General features: G+C 43.3%; 3 protein-coding genes across 3 annotated transcripts in view; 1 reads left to right on the forward strand and 2 right to left on the reverse strand.

Annotated features, from left to right (window-relative positions):
- Positions 1 to 5,230, forward strand: part of LOC120021633 (calcium/calmodulin-dependent protein kinase type 1-like) — a 54,970-nt gene extending 49,740 nt beyond the window's left edge. The window contains exons 9-12 of the mRNA XM_038965442.1: positions 499 to 586; positions 1,110 to 1,228; positions 4,801 to 4,931; positions 5,208 to 5,230. Coding sequence (XP_038821370.1) covers positions 499 to 586; positions 1,110 to 1,228; positions 4,801 to 4,931; positions 5,208 to 5,230 — 361 coding nt within the window. The remainder of the gene's footprint in view (positions 1 to 498; positions 587 to 1,109; positions 1,229 to 4,800; positions 4,932 to 5,207) is intronic.
- A 3,145-nt stretch (positions 5,231 to 8,375) lies between these two features.
- LOC120021642 (actin-associated protein FAM107A-like) lies at positions 8,376 to 10,143 on the reverse strand. The gene is made up of 4 exons (XM_038965454.1): positions 10,077 to 10,143; positions 9,073 to 9,292; positions 8,832 to 8,988; positions 8,376 to 8,492 (listed from the first exon to the last, which is right to left on the reverse strand). Exons 1-4 carry the CDS (start codon positions 10,141 to 10,143, stop codon positions 8,376 to 8,378), a joined length of 561 nt encoding a protein of 186 aa, XP_038821382.1.
- A 6,146-nt stretch (positions 10,144 to 16,289) lies between these two features.
- LOC120025931 (protein FAM3C-like) lies at positions 16,290 to 21,802 on the reverse strand. The gene is made up of 9 exons (XM_038970660.1): positions 21,552 to 21,802; positions 21,317 to 21,427; positions 21,179 to 21,208; positions 20,084 to 20,210; positions 19,786 to 19,844; positions 19,587 to 19,637; positions 19,206 to 19,290; positions 18,561 to 18,687; positions 16,290 to 16,691 (listed from the first exon to the last, which is right to left on the reverse strand). The coding sequence occupies exons 1-9, from the start codon at positions 21,562 to 21,564 to the stop codon at positions 16,605 to 16,607; spliced, it is 690 nt and encodes a 229-aa protein (XP_038826588.1). The 5' UTR covers positions 21,565 to 21,802; the 3' UTR covers positions 16,290 to 16,604.
- Between the last annotated feature and the right edge of the window lie 1,828 nt (positions 21,803 to 23,630).

A 23,630-nucleotide genomic window follows, 5' to 3' on the forward strand; every position in this document is an offset into this window, starting at 1 on the left:
GGAGTGAGTTGTAGGGCTCCATCCTGTCTGCGTGGGAGTGAGTTGTAGGGCTCCATCCTGTCTGCGTGGGAGTGAGTTGTAGGGCTCCATCCTGTCTGCGTGGGAGTGAGTTGTAGGGCTTCATCCTGTCTGCGTGGGAGTGAGTTGTAGGGCTCCATCCTGTCTGCGTGGGAGTGAGTTGTAGGGCTTCATCCTGTCTGCGTGGGAGTGAGTTGTAGGGCTCCATCCTGTCTGCATGGGAGTGAGTTGTAGGGCTTCATCCTGTCTGCATGGGAGTGAGTTGTAGGTCTTCATCCTGTCTGCGTGGGAGTGAGCAGTAGGGAGTTCCAATAATGCGGCAGCGTCGTCTCTGAAAGACCTTAGAGAGACACTTCAAGCCCTTCAATGCATTCTGGCGTTCAGGCTGGTTTAACCAGGCTACGATGCCTACGTCCCACAACCCAAACTTCAGACAGCTTGCCCCACCCTGCTCTCATCTCTCTCTTTTCTGGTTTTCAGGATATGTGGAGACACAGCTCTTGATAAAAACATCCATGAGTCTGTCAGTGCTCAGATCAAGAAGAACTTTGCTAAAAGTAAATGGAAGGTCAGTGGCTCAAAATCACAGCTTTGATAACTCTCATGTTCTTACTCTTTTTATTAGTTTATCTCTCTCTGTCCTCTCTCTAATTTATATGGTTCCTAAGTTTTTTATGGTGGTTGGATAAATCACTGTGCATTTCTCACCTTCAGCTCTCTCTCAATTCAATTTCAATTCCATTTAAGGGCTTTATTGGCATTGGGAAACATATGTTAATATTGCCAATGCAAGTGAAGTAGATAATAAACAAAAGTGAAATAAAAAATAAAAATGAACAGTAAACATTACACTCACAGAAGTTCCAAAAGAATAAAGACATTTCAAATATCTCTCTCTCTCTCTCTCTTTTTCTCTCTCTCTCTCTCTCTCAACCCCTTCCCATTGTCACTCTCCCAACCCCCTTCCTCTTCTCTTCCATCCCCCCTTTCTCCTCTATCTCTCTTCTCTCTCCCCTTTCTTTTGCTCTATCCTTTTCTCTCTTTCCCCCTCTCCCATCTCCCCCCTTTCCCCTCCCTTTCCCCGCATATAGCAAGCGTTCAACGCCACAGCGGTGGTGAGACACATGCGGAGACTGCAGCTGGGTACCAGCCTAGAGGGCCCCAGCCAGATCACCCCCACCAGCCCCTGTCACGCCCAAGCACTCCTGCTGCAGGAGGAGGACGAGGAGGAGGAGGAAGAAGAGGGACCGGGGGTAGAGGAGGAGAGCTGTAAGTGAGACAAACACTGAGCCTGTCCCCCACTCAGCCAGACACCTCTCTCTCTCTCTCTCTCTCTCTCACTCAGACTCTCACTCTTTCTATCTATTCTATCTATTTGAATCTATTCTTCCGTGCCCAGAAACCTGCTCCTTTTACACTCTGTTCCAAACGCACTAGACGACCAGTTCTTATAGCCTTTAGCCGTACCCTTATCCTACTCCTCCTCTGTTCTTCTGGTGATGTAGAGTTTAATCCAGGCCTTGCAGCGCCTAGCTCCACTCCCATTCCGCAGGTGCTCTCGTTTGTTGACTTCTGTAACCATAAAAGCCTTCGTTTCATGCATGTTAACATGAGAAGCCTCCTCCCTAAGTTTGTTTTATTCACTGCTTTAGCACACTCCGCCAACTCGGATGTCCTAGACGTGTCTGAATCCTGGCTTAGGAAGGCCACCAAAAATCCAGAATTTTCCATCCCTAACTATAACATTTTCCGACAAGATAGAACTGCCAAAGGGGGCGGAGTTGCAATCTACTGCAGAGATAGCCTGCAGAGTTCTGTCTTACTATCCAGGTCTGTACCCAAACAATTCGAGCTTCTAAAAAATCCACCTTTCCAGAAACAAGTCTCTCACCGTTGCCGCTTGTTATAGACCCCCCTCAGCCCACAGCTGTACCCTGGACACCATATGTGAATTGATTGCCCCCCATCTATCTTCAGAGCTCGTACTGATAGGTGACCTAAACTGGGACATGCTTAACACCCCAGCCTTCCTACAATCTAAGCTAGATGCCCTCAATCTCACACAAATTATCAATGAACCTACCAGGTACAACCCCAAATCTGTAACCATGGGCACCCTCATAGATATCATCCTGACCAAACTGCCCTCTAAATACACCTCTGTTGTCTTCAACCAGGATCTCAGCGATCACTGCCACATTGCCTGCGTCCGTAATGGGTCTGCGGTCAAACAACCACCCTTCATCACTGTCAAACGCTCCCTAAAACACTTCAGCGAGCAGGCCTTTCTAATACCCCCTGGCCGGGGTATCCTGGAAGGATATTGACCTCATTCCGTCAGTAGAGGATGCCTGGTTATTCTTTAAAAGTGCTTTCCTCACCATCTTAAATAAGCATGCCCCATTCAAAAAAAAAACACAAAAAAACAGGTACTGATATAGCCCTTGGTTCACTCCAGACCTGACTGCCCTTGACCAGCACAAAAACATCCTGTGGCATACTGCATTGGCATCGAATAGCCCCCGCGATATGCAACTTGTCAGGGAAGTTAGGAACCAATATACACAGGCAGTTAGGAAAACTAAGACTAGCTTTTTCAAACAGAAATTTGCACCCTGTAGCACAAAGTCCAAAAAGTTCTGGGACACTGAAGTCAATAGAGAATAAGAGCACCTTCTCCCAGCTGCCCACTGCACTGAGGCTAGGAAACAGTGTCACCACCGATAAATCCACGATAATTGAGAATTTCAATAAGCATTTTTCTACAGCTGTCCATGCTTTCCACCTGGCTACCACTACCCCGGTCAACAGCCCTGCACCCCCCACAGCAACTTGTCCAAGCCTCCCCCATCTCTCCTTCAGCAAAATCCAGATAGCTGATGTTCTGAAAGAGTTGCATAATCTGGACCCCTACAAATCAGCCGGGCTAGACAATCTGGACCCTCTCTTTCTAAAATGATCCGCCTCAATTGTTGCAACCCGTATTACTAGCCTGTTCAACCTCTCTTTCGTATCGTCTGAGATTCCCAAATATTGGAAAGCTGCCGCGATCTTCCCCCTCTTCAAAGGTGGAAACACTCTAGAACCAAACTGTTACAGACCTATATCTATCCTACCCTGCCTTTCTAAGGTCTTCGAGAGCCAAGTTAACAAACAGATCACTGACCATTTCGAAACCCACCGTACCTTCTCCGCTATGCAATCTGGTTTCCGAGCTGGTCATGGGTGCACCTCAGCCACACTCAAGGTCCTAAACGATATCATAACCGCCATCGATAAAAGACAATGCTGTGCAGCCATATTCATCGACCTGGCCAAGGCTTTCGACTCTGTCAATCACCGCATTCTTATCGGCAGACTCAACAGCCTTGGTTTCTCAAATGACTGCCTCTTCTGGTTCACCAACTACTTCTCAGACAGAGTTCAGTGTGTCAAATTGGAGGGCCTGTTGTCCGGAGGGTTCAATTCTCGGGTCGACTCTCTTCTCTGTATACATCAATGATGTCGCTCTTGCTGCTGGTGATCCACCTCTACGCAGACGACACCATTCTGTATACGTCTGGCCCTTCTTTGGACATTGTGTTAACTAACCTCCAGACGAGCTTCAATGCCATACAACTCTTCTTCCGTGGCCTCCCAACTTCTCTTAAATGCAAGTAAAACTAAATGCATGCTCTTCAACCAATCGCTGCCCGCACCTGCTCGCCCGTCCAGCATCACTACTCTGGACGGTTCTGAATATGTGGACAACTACAAATACCTAGGTGTCTGGTTAGACTGTAAACTCTCCTTCCAGACTCACATTAAGCCTTTGCTAGGTAAAGCCACACCTTATCTCAGCTCACTGGTCACCATTGCAGCACCCACCCTGTAGCACGCGCTCCAGCAGGTTTATTTCACTGGTCACCCCCAAAGCCAATTCCTCCTTTGGCCGCCTTTCCTTCCAGTTCTCTGCTGCCAATGACTGGAATGAATTGCAAATATCACTGAAGCTGGAGACTCATATCTCACTCACTAACTTTAAGTATCAGCTGTCAGAGCAGCTCACAGATCATTGCACCTGTACATAGCCCATCTGTAAATAGCCCATCCAACTACCCCATCCCCATATTGTTCTTTTTTTTTTTGCTCCTTTGCACCCCAGTATCTTTACTTGCACATTCATCTTCTGCACATCTATCACTCCGGTGTTTATTTGCTAAATTGTAATTACTTTGCCACTATGGCCTATTTATTGCCTTACCTCCCTAATCTTACCTCATTTGCACACACTGTATATCGATTTTTTTCTATTGTGTTATTGACTGTACGTTTGTTTATGTGTAACTCTGTGTTGTTGTTTGTGTCGCACTGCTTTGCTTTATCTTGGCCAGGTCGCAGGTGTAAATGAGAACTTGTTCTCAACTGGCCTACCTGGTTAAATAAAGGTGAAATTAAAATTAAAAAATTAAAAATCTCACATAGCCGCCAGTACTGTGGAGCCTCTGAGCAAGTACAGTGTTGTGTACAGTACTCTATTGGTACTCTAGTAGTACAGTACTCTAGTCACAGGAGGCTGCTGAGGGAAGAAAGGTTCATAATAATGGCTGGCGCAGAGCAAATGGAATGGCATCAAACACCTGGAAACCATGTGTTTAATGTATTTGATACCATTCCACTGATTCCACTCCAGTCATTACCACAGGCCCGTCCTCCCCAATGAAGGTGCCACCAACTTCCTGTGACTCTAGTACAGCACTGTGGAGTACTGTCCCTGTCATCAAGCTCTCCTCTCCTCTCCAGTGTCGCAGAGGCGCGGGAGTGCAGAAGGCAGTGCCGACCGGGACAGTCTGAGGAGTTGCACCTACTGCTGCAGGCCAGCAAGTCGTGTCTGAGTAGCCACAGACCCCGCCCCCCTGTCGCCATGGGGATATGTATGTTTCTATGGAGCCACCCAGAGCCGGCCCAGTCTGGCCATGAATGCAGAGTGATGTTATGACATGCTGTGTCCACTAGAGGGACACAACCATTCAGGCAGCGTTTCCAGGCACGAAAGACCATTTGTTTCCGTATCACTGAAGCCAATACCAGTTCATCATCAACATTCAAACCACTACTACTTTCTTCTTTCCATTGTAATGTTTATTTTTCTTCTTCGATTGTTCCATTTGGATCATGAATCATCCGTATCTTACCTGTGTTTGTTTCAGTTTTGATGCTTCCATCCCCATGAGAAACACTTCAGAGTTTATGAGTGAGTTGACTGCAGGACTCTGGATTGACTCTGTATTCTGATTCAGACTGGGGTCGTAAAAAGCGCTTCTGGTTCGAGGCATCTGCATGCTTCGGTTGGATGATAAAATGTGAAATGTGTGGATATAAAAGGGAGACTTAAAAAAAAAAAAAATCTTATGGCTGTTCTGTTACCAGAGGTTCACACTGAGATCCCTATGACAACAAACGGACTGCATAGCCTATCAGATTAATCCTATACACCCTCTCAGCCAATGAGCATGTCCATAGTAACCACACCCACTTAACATGCAAGTTGGGGCACATGGTTTGATGTTGAGACCATTTCAGTTAGGAGTAGTTTGCAAATAAACTCCACTTGATAAGGAATCAAGTCAGTTGTATGCATGACACCTCTAGCCGCAAAGGTCCCTAAATGTTATGATCATTTAAACTTGCCGCCGATTTTACACCCCTATCCTTCGTGGTGGGAGGGATCTCAGTGTGTGTTCACTGTCTGCTCTGTACTGTGCACCTCTCTCTTGTGAAAGAAGTATCGGTCTACCGTCTGCATGACTTGGTTATAATATGTTTACATGAATGATGATCCACATATAAATATTTAAAAAAAAAACACGTGTATGATTATTATTACTACTCTGTTGTCCTGATCAAAAAATATATAATGTAATTCTGAAAACTATATAATGTGAAGTGAGAATCACCAGTCAGATGTTCTGTTGTTGACAACGTACGTACGTGCAGCACAGTCTGAACTGTAACTTTACCTTAACCTCTGCATTGTCCATATGATGGTCATATCTCTACCCCAGTGGCACACTGGCACCATTTCCCTGGTAACCATGTTGATTTAGTTTAAATGACAACTCTAGGATGTTCTATAAGTCGTTGTGGGAGTCTATTTATTTTGTCCACTGAAGGTTTTGTAGTTTGTCTCAACATACTGAATAGTCCCTGACCCCTCCCTTGCCCTGGTACTGTGTAACCGTCTTGATTGTAACATAAAACATGTTGAGTGAACACGACAGACTTGAGTTAAAATACTATTTGAAATATTTCAAATACTTTGAGCGTTTGCTTAGGAGTGGAACGAGAAACCAGTTCTCTAACTGCAATGACAAGACAGAATGCAGTCTGATTTAAAAATCTCAAAGTACAGTGTTACTTGATATGATTACGGTTTCAACACATCAGTAAGGCTGACAATGGAAAGCCAACTGGGGAAGCCTATTATAATCTGTTTTGTTCATGCCAAACGGCTGTTCAGATTGGATACCAAATCCTTATTGTTTAGTTGAATCAGAGGTACTGCTAGCCAAAACCTTATAGTTGGACCTGGTTTAGGCCAATGGTGACCTGTGTTTGGTCCTTAGCAGTGACTTCATGAGCTTATAATTGGTCAAAAGATGTTGGCCAGTCATAGAAGGCAATCATTCTGGCTTTATAAGTGACTGACTGACTGCAGAGTGGAAAATATGCAAACCATGTGTGAAGGGCTTCATATTAAATGTTTGGTGTAGTTGCTGTTGATGACTTTGTTAACCTAATAACCTGTGTTCATTTATTTCGTATAGACCTTCTGTTGAACCTTTCCTTGGTTTTGTTTCCCCTTGGTTCCGATTTGTTAAAAAAATAAACAGATTTATTTGACTCATGACAAACATTTAAATGCATAAAGAAACACGTGTATATTATATATAAGTATATATATTGTATATCCTTTTTTGTAAAAGCTGTTTTGAGCTACTAATGTATGGATGCAATGCATCATGGGTTATTGATCAACATGTATGAAAGGAGATAATGATTTGTACCATCGGAGGAGATATGATCGCAGGAAATGAAATTAAACTTCCTTGTCTATGCATTGTGTGTACTGTCATTTTACTGTCATTTAAAAAAAAATCAGTCAGGATCACGTAAATTAGACGACAAACAGGTAGAGACTACACTTTCATTAAACATTTTTTTTTTTTTACTTGAACGGTGAGGGTTATGGTATGTTATAATAATACCATCGGTAATACAGTACATGCGTTCTATTCTGCCATCTGATGGGGCAGTATATACTGTACCTGAGTGTGGATAATAGAGGACGTATGGTACAACAGACACAGGACGCTGTCTTACGCTTGTGTCCAGATAAAATATAAAATGCACTTTATTAATGTTTAATGTCCTTTTTATTTATGACAAAGTAAACGTTTCCAAGGACACTGTCATCCAAAGTGTTAAACATTATTATTCACTGTTGTCACTAGGTGAATTATGTATGTTCTGTTGATTTGCATACAGAATGTGTGCGTGAGAGGCTCAGGGAAAGACAGGACGGAACCATTATTTAAGAAATAACAGTCTTAGACCACTTGTTAAACTGCTAATAATATAAAATGACTCTGAACATTTACGACAGGTAAAAAATACTGTAAACTTATAAACAAATAGGAAATGTAATATTATTTTACAAATACATCTACTGATACAGTACATCAACATATTCCACGAATACAATCACAATGTGAACACTATAGGCATGAAATTAAAAACGTTACATTCACTCATTGTATGTAACTCAGTAAGATCCCTGGTTAAAGGGGTGCTCTCTCTATGTCAGAGGTGGTTGGCATGAGAGACAAATGACTAATCTAACGTCAAGTCTCTCAGAGGATGGGAGGGGCCAGCCACGTCCCAGATCTGTTTGTGCTGTATTGCCAGATCCTATGGTCGTTGTCATGGAAGATAATATTGAGTTGGCAAGACAACAAACAGATCTGGGACCAGGCTAGCAGGGAGTCGATCCCTAATTGGAACAAATAAAGATGTTCTTCAAAAGGCCAATTGGACAAGGGGTGGTTACCTTCAGGCAGTAGGCTCTTTCAGAGAAGACGTGTGGCCGAGGACATGTTCAGGTACCAACCTGCACCATGCGTGCATCCATCTGTACTCCCACGCAGCTGAACTATGCCAAGCATACTATCCCAACAACTGTCAACCCAATCGAATAGCTCAATGTCACACAGTCTTCCTTCACCTCCATCCACACCATCCTATCCTTACCTCATGTAGATGCTAAAACAACCCCACACCACTCTAACCATACGTTACGCGTCTTCCTGCCAGTCCTTTTAAACTACCTTCTCTCCCACATCCAGTATGGTGGTGCGTCTCAGGCTCTCTTTAACTCTGATGAACTCTGGGGAACTCTGCAGGCCCTCCTGCTGTGCCTTTAGCTCCCTTTCCAGCTGCAGGGAACAGATGGACACTGACAGTCATTGAATACAGAAGTAGATAGGACTGCATGCTATGTGTATGTACAAGTTTCAACCCAACAGGACACAGTATGTAAAGTTCGCAGGAACTGAATAAGTCATGTCTACTTTGACTCCATCATACATTTTAATAATGAGCATTGTATGCAAATGAGCTAGTAATGCATGAGTGAAGCTGTGTGCCGTGCGAAACATGTCAACTTTGACAAGTCAGACAGACGCAAAAGCAAGGGGCTGGATTCAAGCCGTAATTGCCAGAGTATTGTGGAAGCTCCGTGTCAAAATTTGCCGACATGCGCAGCGCATACCAACCTCCCCCAGCCTCTGGTGCCTCTTGAGCAGTTCCTGTTGGAGAGGAGACCGGTTCTTCTTCTCCTCCTCTGCCTCTCTCCTCTGTTTCATCCCCTGTTCCCAGTTCCTCTGTTCCAGAACACGCTGGAGCTCCGGCTTCACCTCCAGACAGGGACCTCTGACAGAGAACAAATAGGACTGTTGAAACGTGCTTGCAGCTATGTGCAGTGGGCACGCTTGGGTTACCCTGTGCAAGCCCTACCTCTTGTGTGTCATCCTTAACTCCCGGTGGAGCTCCTGGTGGCTCTTGGAGACGCTGACCAGGTTGAGGCGCTTCTTGGTCTGGATGATAAAATCTCTGCCCTCCTCTTCCTGACTCTCTGGCTGAGGTGGTGATCCACCTGACTTCCCCTGCTCTTGGTCCTCTGCACGTTGACCCTGCGCTCCATCCTGTTCCGACAGCAGGCCAGCGTGGGCTGAGGCTGGGGGACAGAGACAATGTCAACTTGAATGTTTTGCCTGAGCTCACCATCCTCGTTTTTTAAAACATGTCCGTAAGCCTCGTATTAGACAGGAGCAGAAATTATGACAGAGGTTACATCACTTAGTAGCATTACACAACTAAAATCATGTCCCTTTTCTGCTGGCCAGACACACTCCAGTTGCATCATAGCAGCAGAATCAGCTAAACAGGTCATTTTGTTCTGTTTATAGCACCACAGCTGTTTGTTATGGGAGAGAGGTCCGTTATGGTGTGTTAAGCTTATGTTCTATTCCTTGGCATGGGCAACAGTGATCCATTAGTAGCCTAGACCCAGATCTGTTTGTGCTGTCTTGCCAACTCCTATGGTTATAGAAATGGGAAACATCATAGGAGTTGGCTGTACAGCACAAACAGATCTAGGACCATGTTAGGGCATTAGCTATCTCCATATCAGAACTACATAGAACAACAGGTGTCCTATTGCACGAGCTCATTGTGCACATGTTGTGGTTATACATTTCACTATCAAACTCCAAGGACCATATTTACAAAATGTTTGCATAAATACAAAGTTTGCCTCTGTGATTTTCCAGAGGGATTGAATCATGATCATCAACACCCATCAACCCAATAACAAATCATTCATTCATTTATGTATAAATGAATGATGTACTCACAAACCCATGATGCCCTTTTTACACCAATCATCAATCAGTTCCTATGAAAAGCTACTCTTTCTGCAGTTGTTTCTCTCACTGTGAAATTATCTATAGGTCCCTTACCTGACTTGATCAGTCCCTCTCTCTGCCTCCCTGGTGTTCTGTTTGGGATGACACTGCTAGTATCCATCTCTTCTATGGAGCCCAGGGCCCAGCTAGTGATAAGTAAGCTAGCAAAGCTATCACTGGCACTATGAATCCAGAGGTCTGACCAGAGCTGGGCTGGGTCTGGGAGCCTACCTCCACAGCCACTCCCTGCTCCACTACCCTAACACCTCTGTCTCCATTCCACCTCAGCCCCGCCTCCAGCCCTGGCCACACCTCTAGCTGCCAGTCAGTCACATGACCGCTCAGGTTGTCCTGTAGCCTCGCTACTGCCCCCTCTCTCTCCATACATCATCTCCTCTTTCCCTCCTCCTCTCCTCTCTTCTTCCTCCTCTCCTCTCTCCCTCTACCATTTCTCCCTCTCCCTCCTCTACCCTCTCTCCCTTCCCTCCCCTCCCCTTCGCTTTGTGACTTTGATCCCTCCACTCTCTCTCTCTCCACTGTCCCTCCTCTCTGCTCCGTGCCTTGCCCTCTAGGTTGGATTATCCAGGGGCTCAAGCCCCGCCCTGTTTAAATCTCCTCACTAGAAGCCAACCGCCGGACCTATTTACATAATTACACCCATCACAATATGGTTGGGGATTTACAGTATCACAAAGCACCTCCACACGCCTCATGGTAGACAGACACTACAGGCTGGTGTCCCGGACACAGATTACGTATAGTCCCGGACTAGGAAGGACTTTCAATGGAGATTCTCCATTGAGCCTGCTTTTTCTGTCCAGGACTAGATTTAATCTGTGTCTGGGACAACTGCCCTACATCTTCATTGTCCAATGACAATACAGGTAGATGTTAAGTGATCTATTCTTCTTCTACTCTAATCGGATAACAGATTGTTCTCACCTGTTCCCTTCAGAGGTGTTCTACTTCTGGTGGGAGAGATTTGAAGGTGGTGTTCACTCTGTCAACAGATAAAACACAATCAACCACATGAGAAACTGTCAGAGAAACAGTCAGACCAAAGAATACAGTAGCATGTATCACAGTAATGTCGTTCCCAGCCGTCCCCCCCTCCCCCCTCTCTCCTTCGTCCTCTCCCCCCATCTCCTTCCCCCCTCTATCTCTCTCTCTCTCCCAGTAATACCATGTTTTTCACAAACATTTTGAATGGTCTAATTTCGAGGATGTCTTTCATAAGGTGATCACAGCCTACTCATTTTGAATGTCCCAATGGACAATCAGCTCAACAATGGTCCTTTGTTGTTTGTGTTAGACCAGACGTGAAGGGGCAGCTACAGACCCAGATGACCAGTGAACCGAGAGGAGAGGCCCTTGTGACGTGAAGGGGCAGCTACAGACCCAGATGACCAGTGAACCGAGAGGAGAGGCCCTTGTGGAGGCCTGCCATCCACCTCATTACTGACAAAACCACAAACAACAGGCCTTAGTTACTGGCAATAATGTTCAATACAATTATTTTTTTCAATACAATATGAAGCCTTGTTTAGAGGAGCAATTTACAATCAGTGGCCAGTTTATTAGGGCAAATCCATCTAGTACTGGGTCAGAACCCCATTTGCCTCCAGAACAGCCTGAATTCTTCAGGGCATGGAAACATTACTCAAATGGTATCAAGGGACCTAACGTGTGCCAGGAAAACATTCCCCACACCATTACACCACTGCCACCAACCTGTACCATTAACACCAGGCAGGATGTGGTCATGGACTCATGCTGCTTACACCAAATCCCGACTCTGCCATCAACATGACGCAACATGAATCGGGATTCGTCGGACCAGGCGTTGTTTGGTGATACCGTGCCCATTGGAGCCGCTTCTTCTTGTTTTTAGCTGATAGGAGTGGAACCCGGTGTGGTCGTCTGCTGCAATAGCCCATCTGTGACAAGGACGACAAGGACTTGTGTTCCGAGATGCCCTTCTGCACAGCGCTGTTGTACTGAACTGTTACTTTACTGTTAGTGGCCCGCCTGTTAGCTTGCACAATTCTTGCCATTCTCCTTCGACCTCTCATTAACAAACTGTTTTCGCTCACAGGACTGCCGCTGACTGGATGTTTTTTGTTTGTCGCACCATTCTCGGTAAACCCTAGACACTGTAGTGTGTGAAAAGCCCAGAAGGCCGGCCGTTTCTGAGGTACTGGAACCGTTGTGCCTAGCACCGATGATCATACCACGCTCAAAGTCGCTTCAGTCACTCGTTTTGCCCAATCTAACGTTCAATCGAACAGTAACTGAATGCCTGGATGCCTGTCTGTCTGCTTTATATAGCAAGCCACGGCCACGTGACTGTCTGTAGGAGCAAACCATTTTCGTGAACTGGCCACTGAGTGTATTTCAGATTAAATCCTTCTACTGGACATACTGCTACAACAGATTAAAAGCAAGTCCAACTTTGTTTTAAATGAAAGCTAAACATAATCTGGTGGTTCATTGCAATCGTCTACATGTACATATGTTGCCTGGGGTGGAGGTCAGCCCAGACAGCATCTCTTATGGCCTGAGTTTGGAGGATCTTTGCCCCTTCAAAGGCCAGCATACCAATAGTTCAAAGAAAGGAAATCTGCATTTCAAACAATGATAATGCCTCACCACCACTGATGTGGTAAACAGCGGAGAGATGGGGCTGGAGAAATGTAACCACTCTAAAAACTTATGGACAGAGCTATGGATACAAGGACTGACCATCCATGATATCAACATTATAGTTTTGACTATGGGCTCTACTCAGTCTGTATCACTGAAGTGTTACAGATTGTGTGCTGGAAACGTAAAGGTAATTTCAGATTGAGCCGAAATATGCAGTGTTTACTGTAAATGCTAATGCGGGAACATTGCCTTTCAATCACACTCTAACGCTCATATTTTGGGTTCTGATGGGGTACGACAATTGAATGTAAGCTCATGAGTTATACTCAGAAAAATAAATCAATGGGTATATATATCATTAATTGAAAAGTAAAAAAATGTATGTCGCAAAAGCAGGTTTTCATTAAATATTGAAGGGGCTGGCTAACTTTATACACAGCAACTCAGTCTACCTATTGGCAGTGGTGTACTGGTATTTTAAGCTTCTTTGTCATTTTGTCCTGATCCACCACTACAAATGACTAAATTGAAATGGTATTGACCGCCCAACCCAGATACTAACATGATCAGCTATTGACTAAGGGAGTGAATTTGATTCATTATAAAAGGTTACATGGAGAAAATCGGACCTCTGAAATGAAAACGGATGGCCCTCCCTTCAGCAAAATATATTTGACCTAAACCCTCCCTGAGCGCTTGAAGAAAAAAAAGAAGTGACCATCCCCTATACCCAAAATAATAATTAAAACAAAACATCCTTACCATTTACCCTCATTTCCATAGGCCTATTTCCCAATGCCAAATCAAAATTGCCACAGAAACTGTCCCTGTTTGCAAATAATTCAATCTGAGACGTCATTAGGAATCTGAGCATGGTACTTTCAAAAGTTAGGCCTACCTTTCCACCCCAGACAGTAGGCCTACCGATGCACAAAAATGTAAGCTTCAACTGCCAAATGCAGAAAAATGTAAGCTTTAACTGCCGTCTACTCTTGGCTTAACCCAATGAGAGAAGGTCAAGAAGTGTTTCCCTAGAAGCTGTCTGTAGCTCAGCCTCTGAATGTCAAAGAAAGGAAAGAATGATATCCCCATATGCAACCGAGTCAAGTCTTCCCTGGTATTTTACAGCTTGTTTCTAGCATAAAGCATCACGGACCAAAGCGCTGTTATAGATCACTTTATATAATCAGATCTGTTTTATTTTCTTAAAAATCTTAAGCTAACAAGGGGTAGGCCTGTGCTTTTTGCCATTTTCTGAAATTGAAAAAGCATGACCCTCACCGATTTTCCTCCATGTACCCATTCTGTCCATTTGGATCCATCCCTAACAGGAGAAGAGTTTATAATATTGTTGAGCTGTAGTATTGTAAGTTCAGTGAAGGTAATACTAAAATTATGTCATCTAAATGAATCTTGTTGAGGTTTAGCAATAGCGTCACTGTTCAAAGGGAATTGACCCAAACCCTGCTAATGAATACGAGGAGAGTACGTGTGTGTACATCTGGTTGAGCTGTAGTAATGGCATCTCCGTTGGTTCAATGCTCTTTAGATAATGAGGTGGTATTGCCACTTATTGGCTAATCTCTGGGAGAAGATGTTGTGCGTCGACCATTATTGTGACACAACAGCAGGACCTTCGCTCTGTGGTAAACATGCTGCTCTTACCGGGTCTAGTCTACGTGTTGTTTCACACAGACACACACTTCTTTTGGGTTACTTACAAAGCTTGAAACATACTGTCACAAAGCTTGAAACATACTGTCACACAAAACATACTGTCACTCTTTCAATCGCTGTCAGAATATTTCAGAAGGTTCCACTGGGCACAGATGTCAATTCAACGTTTACTTCACATTGGTTCAACGTCATTTCATTGATTCATCCAGTGTGTGCTCGGTGGGTTTCTACGACTCATTTGAACTGTTAACAAGTTTGTAAATAGCCAGCCAGTGAAGCAACTCTGGCCAAAGAGGAAACATTTCTGTAATTCTTTATTCTATGAAACAAGTTCGATGAAAGATGTTCATTCAGAGACAGACATTAACTTTCAATCTGGTTGAGGTTCAAAACATGAATTACAATTGAAAAACAATTGCCTCAGGTTTTCTAGCTCGCAAGTGACATAGACCTTCAGACCTTTTTTGGGCTTACAGACACATCAAAGTTAATTAGAATAGTTGTTTAACATTGCCAGTCTATTAACATAATGCATGTCCCTGCAGCACCACCCTGCAAGCTGACCATGTGACCTGAGATTTGTCAGAGTCCAGCGTCGTGTCAAATCAGAAGTGAAGAAATGAGGAAGAAAACATAATAGTTACTTACTTTCTTTCCGTGGGTGACTCCCATGGCCTCAGGATGAGCTGAGATCCTCGGCAAGAGTAGGTGAGTCTGTACAGCTCCTGAAGTTTCACTTGTTCTGAAGTTTCACTCGAGCTGGTCTCTAGTGAAGGAGAGGAGAGCGGGGAGGAATGCACTCCCCCAGGACCAAGGACAAGTTGACAACCCTACCCTCGTCTAATGCGTGACACCAGTTTCTGAGAGGGCGCATTAAATCTAGGGGATTCACCAGCCGTTCATCACACCAAGCCCGTCAACAAATGAGAGCAACAGAGGTCTGCCTCTTTAGGAGTGGGGGGAGGAAGAGAGCCCAGAGAAAGAGAGAGGGGTAAGAAAGGGGGTTAGGTGGGGAGAAGCTTGAGAAGGAAAGAGAAGGGAGCGGTTGATATTTTGGTTGAGAGGGTAAGAGATTGCAGAGAAAGGAGAGAACTGAGGAGAGAGAGAAGAGTGAGGGTCGGGGTTTGTGAGAAAGAGAGAGAAACAGAGACAAAAGGAGGTAGAGGTGAGATAATTAAGAAGAATAACATCAAAGAAAAAAAACTCCTGACCACCTGTTCATGGTTAACCGGTGGTCCCCACTCGCCACTCTCCAAAGCTTAAGGGGGGTCCAGGGCAGATTAGGCTAATTGAGGTTGACGGAGCAGCCGGTTTGCATACGGTAATGGGGGGCGTATTGGTGCTCTGTGCAGCCAAGGAAGGTCTAGCTGGCCACTACACCATTCATTTATCTATTTAACCTAGGTAATCCACTCACTAGCAATTGCCACTGCTATCCAGGGAGTCCTTAGCCTGGGTGCCAGTCTGTTTCATTGTCACGCCAAACATGCTCATGTGTGGCATGATAATGAGTGACAAGGAATTCACATTATAGCACAAACAGATCTGGAACCAGGCTAGGGAGTCCTGGAAAACACCAACAACACGGATTAGGTAGAGATGGAATGCCATCTATTTAGTCAACCAATGAGAGGTGCCTCCCTTCCAAAATAGTCGTGCTAGCACGCTAAACACACAAAAGTGAATGAGATAAGTAATTTCTCCAGGGAAAAGTATGATGCTACACAAAAGACAGCACATTTCAAGTTAGGCCCGGGATTATGACAATACTAAATGTACAGTACAATTCATGAACTGTAGTTCAATAAAAATCCCATAGAGGGAGCCCAAGCTTCATTATTTAATTTGTAACAACATCTCTCATTCCCCAAATACATTCAATACATCTCTCGAATTTCTTAAAAATTTCTTTTTTATTGTTTACATACTTTGAAACTCCTCTATTTTGCAAAAAATTCTGTAACCATAATAATCTGACATGAAAAAACACACAATGAATGCCCAGTCTTAACAGAGAAGTTGTTCCTTATTGTTGAGTGATCCTGACAGTGGTTTGTTTGATCTGTCAATCATCAAGCCAGTCCGGATCCATTTTCATAGGACGTCTATCAAGGCCTGTACTTATAAAACGTCTCATATAGTATGAGTGCCGATTCAGGATCTGTTTAGCCTTTGACATAATAATGAATAACAATACATGGACAGGATGGACATGATTCTAGATCAGTATACTCGGAGATCTCTGTATGGGATGTCTAGTCAGATCTTCCTGGGGAAGCAGCCGGCTATTTCCACCATCTCTGGCCAGTTTCCATAAACATTGGTCTTCTGATCATTGGCAGCCAGCTGAACAATAGAATATAGGAAATCATCACACTGTAGTTTCATCAAAGAACCTGTCACACTATATACAGTGGGGCAAAAAAGTATTTAGTCAGCCACCAATTGTGCAAGTTCTCCCACTTAAAAAGATGAGAGAGGCCTGTCATTTTCATCATAGGTACACTTCAACTATGACAGACAAAATGAGGGAAAAAAATCCAGAAAATCACATTGTAGGATTTTTTATGAATTTATTTGCAAATTATGGTGGAAAATAAGTATTTGGTCACCTACAAACAAGCAAGATTTCTGGCTCTCACAGACCTGTAACAGAGGCTCCTCTGTCCTCCACGCGTTACCTGTATTAATGGCACCTGTTTGAACTTGTTATCAGTATAAAAGACACCTGTCCACAACCTCAAACAGTCACACTCCAAACTCCACTATGGCCAAGACCAAAGAGCTGTCAAAGGACACCAGAAACAAAATTGTAGACCTGCACCAGGCTGGGAAGACTGAATCTGCAATAGGTAAGCAGCTTGGTTTGAAGAAATCAACTGTGGGAGCAATTATTAGGAAATGGAAGACATACAAGACCACTGATAATCTCCCTCGATCTGGGGCTCCACGCAAGATCTCACCCCATGGGGTCAAAATGATCACAAGAACGGTGAGCAAAAATCCCAGAACCACACGGGGGGAGCTAGTGAATGACCTGCAGAGAGCTGGGGCCAAAGTAACAAAGCCTACCATCAGTAACACACTACGCCGCCAGGGACTCAAATCCTGCAGTGCCAGACGTGTCCCCCTGCTTAAGCCAGTACATGTCCAGGCCCGTCTGAAGTTTGCTAGAGAGCATTTGGATGATCCAGAAGAAGATTGGGAGAATGTCATATGGTCAGATGAAACCAAAATAGAACTTTTTGGTAAAAACTCAACTCGTCGTGCTTGGAGGACAAAGAATGCTGAGTTGCATCCAAAGAACACCATACATACTGTGAAGCATGGGGGTGGAAACATCATGCTTTGGGGCTGTTTTTCTGCAAAGGGACCAGGACGACTGATCCGTGTAAAGGAAAGAATGAATGGGGCCATGTATCGTGAGATTTTGAGTGAAAACCTCCTTCCATCAGCAAGGGCATTGAAGATGAAACGTGGCTGGGTCTTTCAGCATGACAATGATCCCAAACACACTGCCCGGGCAACGAAGGAGTGGCTTCGTAAGAAGCATTTCAAGGTCCTGGAGTGGCCTAGCCAGTCTCCAGATCTCAACCCCATAGAAAATCTTTGGAGGGAGTTGAAAGTCTGTGTTGCCCAGCAACAGCCCCAAAACATCACTGCTCTAGAGGAGATCTGCATGGAGGAATGGGCCAAAATACCAGTAACAGTGTGTTAAAACCTTGTGAAGACTTACAGAAAACGTTTGACCTCTGTCATTGCCAACAAAGGGTATATAACAAAGTATTGAGATAAACTTTTGTTATTGACCAAATACTTATTTTCCACCATAATTTGCAAATAAATTCATTAAAAATCCTACAATGTGATTTTCTGGAGAAAAAAATTCTCATTTTGTCTGTCATAGTTGAAGTGTACCTATGATGAAAATTACAGGCCTCTCTCATCTTTTAAGTGGGAGAACTTGCACAATTGGTGGCTGACTAAATACTTTTTTGCCCCACTGTACCATCTGCTTTATTACAAAAGTAGAGAGAGCTTATAGTACTATAGTATATACTATACATATAGTATGTACTGTCTATACTATTACAGTATAGACAGTACAATTGTGTAGTAGTATTGCAAAAAGGTTGCTGGACAGAATAGGGATTTTATATCGATTGATCTTGATATTTGTAGTAGACAGTGTCGATGCTACAAATGCTCTCTCACCTTCTCAAAGGGGCTTTTCTGTTCTGTCCCAGCGCCTCCAGCAAAGACCCAGCTGTCTCTGAATTTGACATCATTGATACTGCTGCTTCCCAGTCCCGCAAATATGTTCCTGATTTCATCAGTCATCCTGAGGAGAGGTTGAGGGTCAGAGTGACTGTTCTAATTTGAAAACAGGATGTAAAATTAATTTTGATTTATGAATGTTTGAATTTATTTAAACTAGAAATGGGCACCGATATGGAAAATCTATATCAGTTGCATTTTTATCTTGATACAATATATCGGTTTGTCTCTGCTCTGGGAAGTTCAGACATCTGTTTGCGGTTTGCTCATTGGGCCAGGTGTGAATGTTCTGGGAGCCTAACCTACCCACCCAGTCTGAATACAATGGGAGGCCCATCTACCGAGTGATGACTCAGCAGGCATGCTACGAATACTAAGTATTGTGAGAAGGTCTGTGAGAGGGTTTTGTGCATACAGGAACAGCCATTTATGCTTTTCTTTTTACATTATAGTGTAGGTTAACAGGAAGGATAAACCGATATCACAATATGCCTTGCTCATATATTAACATCAAACGATATATCGATATCATATCAAATGATCGATATTGGTGCCCACTGCCCACCACTAATTTAAACCTACTTTGTCGCTGCATCATCAAAAGATGCCACCAGAACAATCATTCCGGGTTTAATCATCTTTAAGAAGTCCAAGATGGCCTTTGATTCTTTTTGGAGAAAGTAGAAGAAAAAAAGAAAACAAAAACTGTAGTTTAGATGAAAAAACAAGATAATTTCTATCTTTACATTTCCATCAGATTATAGACTGCATGTCGCTTTTGCATCCTAATAAAAAGCTCTGACGAAGGCCTTGAGGCCGATACGTAAAGCTTAATAAAGAGCAGTGATACCCCCCACGCTGCTCTTGCTAGTATCTTATTCAATTGTTACCATGCACCTGCAACAAAGATAGCTCAGATGTGCGAGTGCCTTTTGAATGTTGTATCCTTATAACTGCCCTTACCTCCAGAGTACATGTCAAAGTAGTCAAATTTTTCGATCTTCCCATTTTCACCTATGAAAACAAGAGATGCACATTGCATAACGAGTCAGGCATGTCTGATCCCATTTCACTTTTGCACAATCCAATCATTCACTCCATAGCAGTGTGTCTACGTGCATCACGGCTTATGTGTGGTGAAGTTAGGAGAAGCTGAGCCCACCATTCACCAGCACTAGGTTTAGGCCTGGTCCCACGTTGTTCATCACACCACTCATAACACTATGGAGATGAGAGTCACATGTCACAAGACTGCAAACACGAGAGCTGGAGTAGCAATCACATGTGCAATAGCTGAAGTGTCATGCAAAAGTTTGGTGAAAATATCCACGTTTAATTTGGGACACGTTTAAAGTAGGGGTGGGCTGCATTCAAATATTCCTGTCTTGCTCACTAATCACTAGCTAATAAGTCCATTTCTGTTAACAATATGAATGTAAATTGGTTAAGAACACACGTACATGTTACCATCAAAGCAGATCTTGGGGCCCACAACAGTCGCTGCTCCACTCCTGATTTGAAATGCAAAATGGTCGATAGGGCAGTTTTTGGAAAGGCTGCATTTTGGATGGGAGATTTCGGGCACAGCTGACAAATACAGGCACAGATAGATATGTGTTGAAATGATATATTTACAAACCAACAGAGAAAACAACATACTCATCAAGCTGTAACACACATCCTTATGATAAGTCTCATATACAGCCAGTCAAGCAACCTACAGTACCAGTCAAAAGTTTGGACACACCTCCTCGTTCCAGGGTTTTTCTTTATTTGTACTATTTTCTACATTGTAGAATAATAGTGAAGACATCAAAACTATGAAATAACACATATGGAATCATGTAGTAACCAAAAAAAGTGGCAAACAAATCAAAATATATTTGAGATTCTTCAAAGAAGCCACCCTTTGCCTTGATGACAGCTTTGCACACTCTTGGCATTCTCTCAACCAGATTCATGAGGTAGTCAAAATATATCTACAATGTAGAAAATAGTAAAAAATAAACTTTTGACTGGTACTGTGTGTAGACGGAAACCTCTTCAGATGTGATTCAAAGTGTTACACATGATACAAAGTGTGATACAAAGTTTAAATTAATGCAAAGTTAAGAAAATCATATTATGAGAGACATAATTCATATGTAGGACCCCCCTCCTACGTCTCTCTCCTTTAGAACCAGCACTATCACACTCCTGGATCTGATGAAACAGAGTACTGGGTTACTTTCAAGAAGTGAGGGAGGAGGCTGTGAATAGCTAAAGATTACTGACTGATAGGCGACTGAGGGTGCTGATACATGTATCAGGGACAAAGAGAAAACTTCAGACATCATAAGAGACACTTCTGAACTGTCTGTATCACTTTGAAGTTCAACTATTTACTTCATAATAAATTATTCCCGCAGAATATTTTACTTAGGAGAAAGGGTCAAATTCTACTGTATTCAGCATTTGGCATGTATTGAATATTCGGCATGTTCAGCTATGAAGATTGATTGATACTATTAAGATAGATGGGAAATAGCTGAAATGGAAATGCTTGAAACACTTACCAGCAGTGACCACAGTTGCTCTTTGAGATCCTGAAATAAGAGAAACACAACACAGTGATATTATACTGAGGGAAAAAACGATTAAGTAGAGGGCAAAAGAGATACACAGAAATAGATATGGAGAAAGAGTGATCTTACCAAAGATATGTTGTTGTATAACCCTTGCTCTCTGATGGATGTAGGGTGGGTTGGTATAGATTCCCCACATAACGATGATGACGATGAGGAAAGTAACAGGATACACAATGTCTAGCAACCACAACCACAGCAACACAACCACAACAACACATACGTGAGATAATGCAAATTCCACACTCAATCACATTTAACTTATTCAAAATATTCCCATACCATGCAAAAACAGAGCTCTCACCTCTTGGTCTCATCTCAACAGCCAATTAGAAGACAATTCCTTGGTATTTTGGCAGATCTTTACACTGAAAGAAGATATTCCTGAAGTATTTCCTGACAGCCTGAAGTACTCTCCTCTGTCATGCTGTATAGCTCAAGCAACAGTCCCCACTTCCACCGTCATCCTGTAAAATCTACAGCAGTGTTCAACCTCAATAGAGAACCAAGAGTGATTATCCTGTAGCCTATAGTATAGAGTAAATGCCAACACTCCTGTAAGGTACATTGTGAAACCAGGATATGGTAATATGTCCACACCCACCATATAAACAAGATGGCCACACCGAGGAGGACACGACAACGGATATTGGCTTTGATCAAACAATACAACACAATGAGACCTGAGAAAGGCAGCTTTAGCAGTTCTATTTACTTTTGCCATACCTTTACTGTCCTCTAGTGTTGAAATCAAACACCTAACGTAGAACACAGCAGTGTGATTGGAAATGGGCCAACGGACAAGAGGGCATGCACTGGCCTGATGGCGTTAATGTTACTGGAATCGCTCCCTTCCATGATTCCATATTTACCCTTTGGATTGTTGGTTTATGTGATTAGCATACACAGGTGTGGGGGTGTGGTTGATAATGACGTGTCACTCATGCCAGATGAGCAGAGCGTCTCTTTATTTATAAGCACTGAAGAAACTCACAGTAGCGGTACTGTACATTATTTAATTTCAAAATGCAGAAGGGCAAACACAAAACAGAACTGCAAACACTAAACACAGAACGGCAAACACGTGCTTATACACCTGCATTGCTTGCTGTTTGGGGTTTTAGGCTGGGATTCTGTACAGCACTTTGTGACATCAGCTGATGTAAGAAGGGCTTTATAAATACATTTGATTGATTGATTGATTGATTGACATACACATTTTTGCTCAGGGGGAAATACATTTATACGACATGTTTATATAATATAAAGAAGAAAATAAACAACGAAAAACGTATGCACTCACTCACTCTGCTAAATGACAAAAAATTATAATAATTAAAGGACGTAACCACAACAGCTTGTGTCTTAAAGACAAAACCTGGGCAGCTGTGTTAAGTTAACATAGTATCACATACTTTACATTAAATGTGTGAATAATACTTAAAGATGACACAACAATACTCAACAACTGAAACAGTGCTTGAAGAGGTCAGTAACAAATAGAAAGATTTGATTGCGGTACACAGTGCAGACACAGCTTCTATACTTGTGAAGAATGGTTCTTCTGGTCTGCTTGCCATTGGTATCGGTTGTATATTTAAACATATTATTAACAGTCCAGATGTGTAGAATAAGGTATGCATGTCATGACAACAATTCCCTGAATTAAAACCAGCATCAGTGGATAATAGCCCTGTTGTAACTAGTCAATGCAAAAGAGCCCAGCCATTTCGGGTGCATGTAGACTGGAAGGGGTGCAAGGAGAAGAAGAGGTAACAGCTTAGCGAATGCACACACACACACTTCACAGTCGACCTCAGCTAACCTGAGCGCAGAGCAGTGTCATCCGAGTGATGATTCACTCCAACATATCCTGTTGGAGGGGAGAAAAGAGAAGAAAGACACAACTAGATCTCTTATCACAGCAAAAACACCCACAAGCACTGAAAACATATATAGTAGGCTAGACCTATGAAATAAATGGCCTGTCATGTCCCAATGTTTAGCAGCCAAGTACTGTCCGTGCAGGTAAAATTACTATCATATAGCCTATGGTATAACTTAGGTATTGCCAAAACTTTTGTAGTCTCTAAAATGTAATTTTCTCCATCCCCTGAGTAAGACAGCTGTTCTGGATTAGACTATAGTGGCTCAGGGGTAATATTTCCCCAAGATGCAAATCTAGGATCAGCTTCTCTTCCCCCAATCCTAACCTTAACCAACGAAAGGGAAAATGCAAAACTGACCCAAGATCAGCGTCCTGGGGCAACTTCACCCCTACACCACTATAGTGACGAGGAGGATGACAGAGACACAGGACCAGGTCCACCAACCTCATCAGAGTCCTCCCCCAGCGTGTAGGGCCCGTCCTCCTCAGTCCCTC

The sequence above is a fragment of the Salvelinus namaycush genome, chromosome 2 (assembly GCF_016432855.1).
Source record: "Salvelinus namaycush isolate Seneca chromosome 2, SaNama_1.0, whole genome shotgun sequence".
In the NCBI taxonomy this organism is placed as follows: Eukaryota; Metazoa; Chordata; class Actinopteri; order Salmoniformes; family Salmonidae; genus Salvelinus; species Salvelinus namaycush.